General features: G+C 35.1%; 1 protein-coding gene across 1 annotated transcript in view; it reads right to left on the reverse strand.

Moving 5' to 3' along the window:
• Window positions 1-12,921, reverse strand: part of RYR3 (ryanodine receptor 3) — a 249,476-nt gene that overhangs the window by 198,309 nt on the left and 38,246 nt on the right. Inside the window, exons 8-13 of the mRNA XM_032213643.1 lie at window positions 12,785-12,878; window positions 10,601-10,675; window positions 9,410-9,566; window positions 3,726-3,890; window positions 1,836-1,957; window positions 332-500 (exon numbers count right to left, since the gene is read on the reverse strand). Coding sequence (XP_032069534.1) covers window positions 332-500; window positions 1,836-1,957; window positions 3,726-3,890; window positions 9,410-9,566; window positions 10,601-10,675; window positions 12,785-12,878 — 782 coding nt within the window. The remainder of the gene's footprint in view (window positions 1-331; window positions 501-1,835; window positions 1,958-3,725; window positions 3,891-9,409; window positions 9,567-10,600; window positions 10,676-12,784; window positions 12,879-12,921) is intronic.

Consider the following 12,921-nt stretch of genomic DNA (forward strand, 5'->3'; position numbering starts at 1 on the left):
AACTAGCATTCTGTGGAGCAAACAATCTGATCTTTTCAGAAAACCTGAAGCATAATTGTATTCTGTTATGGACTAGGCCAGTGTTTTTTTTAACCTAGGTGATCCTTGTGACCCCTTCCCATTCCACAATTGTGGAATCATCTTCCCAAGGTCCCGTTTGGATCTCACCTTTAAAAGGATTAAAATAACTAAGATTCTAAGACTTTGAGTTTTTCAGAGGATAATAATAATGGTTATTTAAAGCATTTTTGAAAGGCGAATCATATGTACACTTGACTATCAATCCCAACACCCGATTAAACAAAAACACTCTAAACATAGTCGTTTCTACCTCCTCTTTGAATAGATTTTGTCTATTTTTAAGGGAACGAAGTTTGTTTTGTTTATCCTCATGTTCTAGCTCCTCCTCTGGAGGTAGAAAATATGTAATTAAATCTTGGAGAGTCTGAACTACTTCTTCAATGGGAAGAGTGATGGGAGTTGTAACACTGTTGTTTCCACTGTGAATCAAAAGATAAAGCGAAGTTATAAAAAAGAATACATTACTAGAATCAAAACAATAATCAGAATACAATTATTACTATTATATAGTTTTTCTTACACATAGAATATTTTGTATCACATGTTCCATAGATGCAGAATTTAAAAAGCTGATAGAGTTGCATACAAAAAACAGCAAAACTGGTCAATCTATGTCCTAAGAATATCATATGCATGTCTATATGATAAAAGTCATGGGGAAGGAAATGCTAACTTTTCAATATAGAGTGTTGTGAAATACCAGGATTTGTTCCATAGGATGAAGAGAAGGAATATCACTCAAACAGATTTTTTAAAAGTAACTTTCGTTCACGCAAACGTGTTATTACAGCTTATGCAAGAAGAAATCTCAGCCTGTGTAAGAAGAATGGCTCCAGTCTGAATAGCACAATCAGTATAACACAACCAATGCATATTTTGAAGAAGGGAGGGGAATTTTCTGTCACTACATTCTAAAGTCTGAGAGTATGGTAAGAATGGAGAAGGAAGAGGTTAGAGAGGCTAGTCTAGAGCAGCGTTTTCCAACCTGCTTCCTTGGGGTTATATATAGCCGTGCTGACCGGAATTCAGAGAGTGAGGGGTCCCCATACAGCTGGAGGACACCTATGGTAAATGTTGGAACAAACAATGGTCAGTGAAATCATCCTGCTAAAATAGCTTTGTAGGTTTTCAGTAGACTGAACTGCTGAAGACTCTTAGCAAAGGTGATTTTCTAAGACAGTGTTTCTCAACCTTGGCAACTTGAAGATGTCTGGACTTCAACTCCCAGAATTCCCCAGCCAGCATTTGCTGGCTGGGGAATTCTGGGAGTTGAAGTCAGGACATCTTCAAGTTGCCATAGTTGAGAAACACTGTTCTAAGATATAGTGCAGGAATCCCCAACCCCTGGGCCACACAAGCAGTGGGCGAGTGCACAAAGTTTTATTTGCGCATGCATGGGATTAGGCTATGTGCACTTAAGCCATCCTCTCTTCCTCTATGGAGCCAAAAAGGTTGGGGATTGCTAGTGTAGTGAATATTTGAAATACATTTGAAAAAAACTGTTAATATCAAGATCTCAATACACCATTATCTTCTATCTGTGGAAGCATATTCGTGTATCAAGATGATTTATTGTTAAAGAACTGTGCTGCAATTTTTTTGCAAATTTCATTTGATGTATTTAAAAATTAATCTTCAACAATAATAAATTACAGTCCAATATCAACAGAATGTATTTCCATATAGATTCTGGTATGATTCAACTATAAATGTTATAAATGCTAATTATTAATTATTATATTAAGAAACTATACCTTATAAACTGACTGAATAATTTTGTGGTATTGAGAATAATTCTAGCAGCCTGGGATTCTTCGTGTTGACACCTTTGCAAGGAGAGTCCATCATCTGTGTGCCCTTCTTGGTGTAATATAACCTGAAATAAATGATCAAAGTAATATTTTAAAATACAATCATTTGTTTAGTGTGCATTTGAAGTTAAATGGCACTGAAATGGCACTGAAAAATGTAACTTACGACTGATTTTCACACTTAGGAACATTGTAGCATTCCCATGATCAAGTGATCAAAATTCAGGCGCTTGGCCACTGGCTTGTGTTTACGACATTTGCACAGGCTCATGTGATCAGAAAATGGGGCACAACTCACTTTACAACTGCTGTGCTTAACAACAGAAAACTGGGGTTCAATTGTGGCTGTAGGTCAAGGACTCCCTGTATGTTTTCAATTATGGTCTCAAATATTACTATGCAGTTTGCTAATGATAGTGTGTGAGATTGGGAGGAATGTGCAATTTTAATTTTCTGGTGTTCTTTTTAATTTCAGATAATATGTCCCAGTTGGATTTTAGATAATATGCTATAAGATGTAGCTGAGAAAAATAGCAAGAGCAGAAGTGTAGAACAGTGTATGTATATGGTTGATATATTATCTTGGGGAAAAAATAAAGGACAAGCCTGAAAAAGGAGCAAATCTGAAAGTGGTTAAGAACAAAAAAATATTTACATTTATAACTTTACTTTAGAAAAGAAAAATCATGAGCAAAACCAAGAAAAGGAAATGAATATGTTGATAAAAATAGCTAAAATCAAGCAGTATATATAAATTTGTTTTAAAAAGACAATACATTTCCATATTTTTTACATGAACGTGAAAGACTGTCCATTAAGTTGTACCATCTACCATGCTAAAGTGAAATGACCAAAATGAAGGACAAAAGTGAGTTTTTGAAAAATGGAATCTAAAAGACAGCTTTATGAAATAAAGGACATAAAGTCATGGTAGCTGTGTGGGAATAAAGCTACTGGCCCCCACTCTTTATGTGTTCTAATTTGTCAGGCCCCATTTTGCTGAGATATCCAAATGAACAAACTGTGGCATGAGCAATCTTTACAAACCAGGGTAGATCTGTTGTGTCCTATTCTACGATTAGAAGATACCATTGAAATCATACTTCCCTGATTTAAATTGAGGGGAAGTCACTTCTGTGAGATGGATGTCCACATAAATGTAATAAATAAATATATTAATAAGAAAGAAAAAAAGAAAGAAAGAAAGAATTAACTAACCATGAAATGTTCTGCTACATCAGGCATGTCTTGTAAAGGCATGCAGCTTGTTCCCTATATTCTTATCCTTGATAAAGAGAATGAGATAGTGTATCTCAGTTCAATCCAAATAAGTTAAGAGATGAAATTATAGAATTAATCCATGGGCTTTATAGAAATCAGAATGCTTTCCTGTTTCTCATATGAAAATATGATATACCTGGGAGTATTAAAAAGAATACAGGAGACCGAACACAGAATTTGGAAAGTAAACTCCAGCTCTGAAGCACCTATTGTTAATGGGTCTTAAGAAGACTAATGCAATTCCTTGAGTCTATATGTCTCAACAAAAAGGACCAGTGGGGCAAACTAATTAATATCCATAATAGCTAGAACAGATGGTACTGCCTGCCTATTTGTGTACACACACACACAGAGAGAGACAAACTGAGCCCAAGTGAGCAACTCTCAAAAGCCTCATGTCCCAAAACTGTTCACACTGCATCTTTATAGGCAACAGTGCAGACAATTAAATACTGTGCAATATTTTCTGGCTGTATGAGCTTCCGCACATTCACATGTGCAAGTTATTCACAATCGCAGATGATGAAATAAAAATACAAATTTTCTCTTTACCTTTCTTTTCAGTGGTCCTAAACGTGATGTTTTAGCATCCTGTGCTTTGTATGTCAGCCACAAAGTGCTAGCTACATGCTGCACAAAACAAACAGAATCGCCGTACTTTATTTCAGGGAATCCCATGCCCTCTATATCACGTTTGTGAGCAGAATCCAGTTTTTCCTTTATGCAACAGGGGTGAAAAAGAATAAAACTAGCAAATTATTAATAATTGATAACAATGGTGCATATCAGAAAAATACCTTTTTTTGGGCAGCACCAAAATTATATAAATTCTTAGCCCCCCCCCCCAAAAAAAATACCTAGATCAGTGTCGTATGCTAACACCTCATTTAAGTTGATATATAATTTTTGCACATTCAGACATGTGTTCATTGATCAGAGAAGTTTTTTTATCATGCTGTCTAGGTTGTGCTTCTTAACATTTTGAATATGATTGTGTTTCTATTAACTTCAATTGTTAGTTGCCCTAAGTTATGCGCATAAGTGAGGAAAGTTAAGATATATAATTTTTTACTCCATGAACAATTTTTGTATCAGTGATTGATAAAAACAAAAACTTAGGTAGTTGTGATTTTGTGATAAACCACTCTAGAATTCAACCGCAACAACCCTTCCTCTCTCTGGAGGTCATGGAAGAGGTTACTGTAGTCCTTGACTTACAACCACAATTGAGCCAACGTTTATGTTGTTAAACGAGACAGTTGTTTAGTGAATTTTGTCCCATTTTACAACTTTTATCATCACAGTTAAGTGAATCATTACAATTGTTAAAACGTAGTTATTAATTGAATCTTGTTTCCGGATTGATTTTGCTTATCAGTACATTGAAAAAACGTGATCATATGACCCCAGGACACACTGCAACATCATAAATATGACTCAGTTGCTAAGCATCCAAAGTTTGATCATGTGACCTTGGGGACAACAGTTTCAACAGCGATAAGTGGGGGAAATGGTCATCAGTTGCTTATTTTAGTACCGCTGTAACTTCAAACAATCACTAATTGAACTGCTGTAAGTCGAGGACTACCTATACCTATAATTGGAACACCAAATTCTCAGTTGCATTGAAATCGACTGCTGGAACCAGCAAGGCAAACTTGAACTATCACTTTCCCATCTTTCTCCAGATCTTAAATATAGGCTCAGCATCCTCCAACTTCTATTGAAAATAAAATAAAAGGCCTCCTCTTTTGTGTATTCCAGGCATACAAGTAGAATTACTTTCTCCCAATTCCATGTCCTGTTTTCATGTTTTACGCTTGTGGATTATGGCTGTCAAATTTCAGTGTCAATTTAAATATATGTAGATAATTCTGTCATAAGATAAAGTGGAATTTCAATTTACTCCTTATGGAAGCTGTTATCCTGTCAATAGCAGAGAAAAAATATGTCAGTTCTCAGAGATGGAGGACTGCTGTATGAAATAAAGTGTGCAACTCTATCTAGACCAGTGTTTCTCAACCTTGGCAACTTGAAGATGTCCGGACTTCAACTCCCAGAATCCCCCAGCCAGCATTCGCTGGCTGGGGAATTCTGGGAGTTGAAGTCCGGACATCTTCAAGTTGCCAAGGTTGAGAAACACTGATCTAGACTATCTAGTAGCAGACAATATTCAACAATGAATTCTAGGTATTCAGCTTTAGGGAATATTAACAATAAGGAAAAATAGATTCCTCTGCAAAAATAGTGTTTTGCAACTTGAATATTCACACTCTAATCAGCTTTTTCAATCTCATAAATACAAAACTAATATTTTTTTCACATTCTCAGTACATAGTGTACGTTTCTATCACTTAATATATAGTACTATCGGTTCTTTGCTGATGAGTTTTATTAAGTGTATTTGAAAATACAAAAAGTTCAGTTAAAAAGAGATGTTAGAATGCGGAAGAAAGCTATCTATAGATTAAATTGAGAAATGGAAAATGCTGTTACATCTTTGCTGCTGCTGGCTGCTGCTTTTAAGTTGAATAGTAAGCAAGAGAAATATCCTGGCAATGATTTCTCGTATATATTATTTCAATCCAGAAAAAAGATTATGTAGAGAAGTAAACTTTAGTGTAGTATATTTTAAAGAAGAATGAATATACTTCTGAATGTCTGTCAAGATCATTTATTTACATTTAGTCATAAAGTATGTATTGATTCCTAACAATTGCCTGCAGCATTTTGGAACAGTTTACCATTGGTTTCTTCTTTGGGCTGAAGAGAATGACTGGCCCACAAACACTGAGGTGCCATCATGGCTAAGGCAGGACTAAAAATCATGGTGTACCAATTTCTAGCCTGATACCTTTAATCATTGTACCAAACTGACACTCTATACAAATGTTTAGATTCACTGAATTGGTCAAATGGAACTATAATTTCTCAGCAATGTCTTATTTCCTATAGTACAATATATTCAGCATTAACTGTGAGGGAAAGGGCAAATGAAGACAAGAACAAGGTAAAGCTTGTAGTTAGCGTGATTGCTACCCATGTGTTCAATAATGATATCCTTATGTCCCAATAAACATTTCAAGGAGCTTTGGTATGGTGCAGCTTGTAACCCCTTCCCATCCTTTTCTGATTTCATTACTTGTTTCTTGTTTTTGTTCAAATAAATAAATAAATTAAATAAGCAGTGGTCACTTAGAAATGAGATCCAATAGAAAAGCACCATAAAAATGACCAATGTTTATTATGATTGAATGTAACATATTTTTGGCACACTTACAAAAATGTAGATGTGACCAGATTCGACCGGAAGTTCTCCAGATGGAGAGACGAGGGGGGTCTGAAGAGTCTCACATGAACGCTGTCTGACAAACCAATTCCAACATCCTTTTTGGATCAGAACCCCCCCAGAGGGAAGGAGCAGCATCTCATCAGACCCAGAGGGAGGCAACAGGTCCCTCGCAGGTTGGAGATTTGCCCTCTGAATCGGAATAGGGGCGGCAGCATGGCAACATGGCTGCACAAGAAGCTGGCTTCCAGACAAAGCAATTGAACAGGAGCATTAGGTCGAGATGAAAGACTGGTAAGAAGATTCATCTAACCCACAGTCATAAATCAAAGCTTGAAAAAGGCAAAGAATTTTGAGAGTATAAATAATATTAATAGACAGATCTGGATTTTGGCAAAAGGAAAGAAAGAAAGGGAAAATGGAGGGTTCAAACACTAGCCCTCCCCCCAAAAAAAGCCATTTGTTTGAAACAATTTGGATAGAAAGGGAGAAAGCAGAGCATTGATGAACCCACTCAAATACAAACTCTAAATTTGGTTTTGGATTTGAAGTAGAAACCAAACATTCTGAGGTGATTTACTTCGTCCACATTTCTTCTAACTAATATATCTTAAGCAACTGCAGTTAATGAGAGGTGGAATGCAACAAGGAAGAAAAATCAAGGAAAAAGCACGATTTTCTCACTGACAACTGATAACCTAATCTTGCCTGTGTGGGAGATTCAATTAACCAACTGCCATAAATCAGAACTTGGAAAAGCAGGAGACAAAGAGGAACATACCCAAGTTTGGCTGTATGCAAGTTTGTTCCAATTAATATGTTTTGAGCAATCATAACCAATGAGAGGTGGAAGGTAGCAATGGAAAAAATAATAATAAAATCAAGAACTGGGAAAACATGAAGGTTTTTTTTCTTTGCAAAAGATCAAGATGGCTCCAGCTTCTCTTCCCTTCTCACATTAGCTAAATTTAAGGTGGACCAGAACTCTGAAATACGAACTGTATAATTAACTGTAACCTTGGAACTGGACATTATGGAGAGGTGGGAATTTGAAGAACTACGTGAAATTATAAAAAATATGCATAAATAATTAAAATCAAGCCTAAATAGAATTCTGAACCCAGAGAAGCAGGAATTTAAGGAAGAAGGAAAGGAAGAAGGGGGGAGAGATAATGAAGGAGTAGAAACGGTGGGAAATAAAAAGCAGACAAAAAATATCTTTCGGTTTGGCAGTGGTATAGGGAAAATTGAAAAGTGGAGATGTGTCCCAACAAAAGGAAATAAAAACCAGACAAAATATTTTATAAAGGCTCATAATGGCATAGGGAAAACTGAAGAAGAAGGTTACGCCCCAACAAAGGGAAATATAAAAGATTTTTTTGACCGTGGCTTGAGGAAAATTGAAGAGGGTGGACGTGTCAAAACAAAGAAAAGGGAGAAGGCAGGAATAGAGAGGTGGGGCAAAAGACTTACTACAAAAAAAAAAAAAAACCAGACAATTAGAAATTGTTATATGGGGAAATATAAAGCTGAGATAAAGGGTTTACTCCTAAATATGACAATAAAATTGTGTTGCTAATTGATTCAATATGATAATGGAAAGATAATTAAGGTTAAATAAAGGTTAAAATATATGGAATATGGACAAATATGAAACTGATATGGGGAGATTGTAAATCAGAGGTTTGTGATTCACTTTTATACATAACAATTAAATTGAGTTGCTAATTGATTGAATATGACAATTGAAGGACAATTAAGTATGGATTAAAATATACAAAATATGGACATATATAGAACTTCTAAGTGATGAACAAAATGAGATTTGTACTGCTTGGTATTCTATATAGTAGATTAAGGGAATTGTAATGAACATTGAACAGCAAGGATTGTTATTTATAGACAATTAAGGGTAACCTAAACCAAGAGATGGAAAAATGGAGAGGGAACATGAAATATACTTACAATGGGAAACTATTGAGATTTAAAGACAGATGCATAATGGGAAACTATTGAGATTTAAAGACAGATGCATAATGTAAGGATGCATAATTATATAAATATAATGATGAGAATAGCTGGGAATTGTAACCATGTCTAAAACTTGTCCAAAATTAGGCTGGGTAGTGGTGGTAGTTTAAAAGTACAATTATTATATATGTATACTTTTCTCTCTCTCTCTTTAAAAAAAGGAGGAAGATATATGTTAAAATTAAATATGTATACTGAAAAGGAATTATAAATACCATCAACATCAAATGGAGCTTGCTCAGAAGCTGAAATATACCAAGTAAATGAGATGAAGAGTATGAAGTAGAGTAGAGAGGTAAGGGAAGAAGAGAGGGATAGGAGAACGGGCAAGGGAGGAGAGGAGGAGAGAAAGAAGGAGTGGAAAGGGAAGAGAAGGGGAGAGAGGAAGGGGAAGTAGAGAAGAGAAGGACAACAGAGGGAAGAAAGGAGATAGGAGAAGAAGAGAGGGAGAAGAAAGTGATGGATAAGGTACAAATATGGTGTACGGAGAGCAGAAGGGCCAATAATTGTTTTGGGGAGTTGAAGGTAAGATGAATTGATGTAAACAATTAATAATATAATATGATGTTGGCTGTGTAATAGTATACATATGGTTATATGTTATGAAATGAAAAAAAAACTTTATACAAAAAAACAAAAACAAAAATGTAGATGTGCAAAAAGTAGGTGAAATTCAATCATAATAAACTGAAAGGTGCAACAAGTCAATTTAGAGAGCAAACAGATACATCAGTGAGGTGCCCCTAAATCTTCTTTGATGTCTAAATTTTCTTTGAGCAGTTTTATGTTCTCCCAACATAATATTTTCTTCAGCGAAATTTGTTGACATTTATTCATTTCTGCTATGTGATAGACTTGATTTAGGTAGAGCATTTGTGTTCTTTCCGCATTCATTTAATGTAAAAATATTACTTACCTTGGATGCTCTAAAACAAAAGGAAGTTGATTTTGTGTCAGCCTTTTCTCTGTCTAACAAAACAAGACCCAGGTCTTCGGTCAGTGCTAAAAACTGTCCTGTTGTAATATGTCGAAGGCGAAATGGTTGTCCCCAGCGAATATAACTTCCACTCCAGCTTAAAAATTGTTTAAAGAATATTTAGTTTATGGTTTACATGGATTATTCTAAGTATTTATTTACCCATGTATTTATTTACCAATGGAACAGAAGTTGTGATGCTTCATCACTGGAAGCTTTCAAGGAGAGACTGGACAGCCATCTGTCAGAAATGGTATAGGGTCTCCTGCTTAGGCAAGGAGTTGGACTAGATGACCTACAAGGTCTCTTCCAACTCTGTTATTCTATTCTATTCTATTCTATATTTAGGAGATATTCATTTTCATGCACTAAGTGCAGGCTTAATTCTATCAGTAAAGTGGAAAAAAAAGCTTTCATTTATTTATTTTATTTGATTAAACTTTAATTTATTTCAACCCAGGATCTTTCTCAGGGGCATCTTTTAATAAATTCAACAAAGTCTCGTAACAGTATTACAAATTAACTCGCATTCACATTCATTATTTTCCTAGATAGTTGGAATTTTCTATGCTTATTTCTTACCATGTTAAGTGCCTTCCATTTTTCTTTTCCTTCAGAAATTGAGGTGCAAACTGTTAGTAACTTTCAGGGTCATCATTAACCTACCATCTAAATTCAGTAGTTATCTCTAAGGCTTTAATCCTATGGCCCCGAAACAGCATCCCATAAGACATAATACACACACAAAATCAACATAGGTCAACTTTTAAGGAAGGATCCAATTGCAACAAACAAATAAACCCATTTCTGTCTGTCATTCTGGCCACTCGGGATGATTTTCCTAATATTGGATACCTCAGTGTTGGAAAGGAGCATCCACAAGGAGGCTTGGTGAGAATAAAACAAGGAATTTAAAAGGAGAAAATTGGAGCAACTGAAATATTTAAGTCTAAAAAGAAATACTACACAACAAAAACAGGAAGTAGCAAATTTCTTTCTGATTTCTGCCTATCAATCTGTAAATTGGTAGACAAGAAAGTCTGCTGGATTTCCCAGTCCAAAATACTGTATATTCTATTATATAGGACAGCATAATGCAAAAACCAGGAATATAACGTAAAATCACAACACCTTATTCGAAGAGGTTCTACTCTCCATAGTGATCTTGCACGGACTCCAGCTCCCCCAGCTTCATAAAAGACCCTCCTAGAAAAAGATTACACATACTGAGATGCACTGCATGGGAGATTTAGCATTATTAAATGTATGCAGAATTATAATCTGTAACTGAAATATACACAGCATTTGGAAATTGAAGATTTTTCTGTAATAATTGACAACTTCTTTCAGTAAGATTCAGAATTAGATTTTGCTATATAAACTGAACAACTGTAAAATAATTCAAACATTAATAAATCGAAACTGGATCTTTTGTAATCTTATTTAAGAAATTAGGAGTGCAGTGGTACATGAATCGCCTAAACCTCAAATTCTTTTTTAGCATTTGAAATCATTGATATTCCCATTAGTTTCCAGATTTTAATGATCAGATATTTAGGAGAAACATGGTGATTTTAGAATTAAGGTTAATCGTATTATCCTTTTATGTTGGCACTTTTCCCCGTGAAATTGCCTTTGTAATCTTTTAAAATTGTACAAGATTTTTTAATGCAACACTGAAAAATGTGTGAAAAAGAATAAAACGATGCACATTTCCAAAATAAAATCCATTTTATTAAGGGTTTTGTTTGTTTATTTAGACTCTGTGCAACTCTAGTTGACCAGACTCTGAACAGTCTATAATTCTTTCTTCTAGTAACTAAGATTAAAACAGCAAATAATAACAATATAAACAATAATAATACCATTGGTAAATAAAACCCTACACATTCTGCACAATAAGCATCCATAATCACAATAAATCCATCCCACCACCTCTTCTACTTCAGGAGCCAATAATCACAACTCCATTTCATTCCCAAAGACGCTGAGAAATAGCCCCAGGCCAAACCTGTCAGGAAGGTACATAGAACATATAGTCATATAGTATAAAACTCTTCCCAAATACAAGAAACCTTATTCATGATCAAAGTTGTGCTATATCAGTAAAGACAGAACTGGTCCAGTTATGCTTTCAATTATGCCATCAAGACATCTTGTCATAGCCAAACAAAACAGATAGACATCCCAACAGGGAGACCAACCATCTGCTCAGGAGTTTTCATGACAAAGCTAGGAAGAGTCAGTAAGACCGTTTGATCTTACCTAAGCATATTTTCATCCATTCCATCAAGATTAAATACATCTTCAGTTATTAATCAACATGCAGAAGGTAAACTGTTTTTTAGTTTCGAAATCTGAACTTTTAGCTGATTGTCCTTTGCAAAGTTTGTGGAACACAATATTATATATAATTCTGCTAGTTACAATTTTGAAATGCAGCAACTACAAATTGGCAAATACCACTTATCTAAAATTAAACAATCTTAGTTTGCAATAGCAGTTAACTATAAATATTTGCTCCAGTTTTTTTTATGTCTGTCACACAATGCCCTTTGCTAACTTTCCCTTTGCTTCCATCAGTGCTTTATTCTATTTGCTTTATTTCTCGCACAAAAAGGGCAAGATGCAGCTGTTTTGCCTCACTGCTATTATGTTCATATCTTTACAGACAGTTGAACAAGCAACAAGGACAAGATGCAGCGTAGCCAGAGGGCACTTGGCATGTGATGTGACTATTGATACAGGACCAACAGTACTAATCTTCAATGCCAAGTATTCTCATCTTTTAACAGTAAACAGTGATGTTATTTTAAGGATACTTGAAGGTTCTTACTTATGAAAAACATGCCTATAGAATGTAGTGCTGAGTAAATAATGGGAGACATTTTTTATATATTTAATTGGACCACGTGATGCTAATTCGTGCTTTTTTTAGGACAGAGATAGATGATAGATAGATAGATAGATAGATAGATAGATAGATAGATAGATGGATGGATGGATGGATGGATGGATGGATGGATGGATGGATGGATGGACGGATGGATGGACGGGTGGGTGGGTGGTGGATGGATGGATGGATGGACAGGAGAGATGCCAGTTATATTAGTGCTTCTAACTTGAATTATACTGGCTAGATATAATTATAGGAAAAGTCTGGATTATTTTACATCAACAGAAGAATGGCAACAAAAATCAATCTGATATTTGTCATGTGCCACAAATGCTTGTTCATTGTTTAGAATGAAGACTGTTTGGATTTACATCTGAAATTAAAGATGGAAAATATGCATAATCTGTAGTGCAACTCACTTATGTGGGGAATCATTCTGTTCTGTAGATGCAATGGTCAAACATTCATCATGGCCATGGAACAAACGTAATACGTGACCACCAAGTAGGTATCCTAGAGGAAGAGAAAATAATTAACTTGGACAGCATTTTAACAA

This window comes from Thamnophis elegans, chromosome 1 (genome assembly GCF_009769535.1).
Source record: "Thamnophis elegans isolate rThaEle1 chromosome 1, rThaEle1.pri, whole genome shotgun sequence".
NCBI lineage: Eukaryota > Metazoa > Chordata > Lepidosauria > Squamata > Colubridae > Thamnophis > Thamnophis elegans.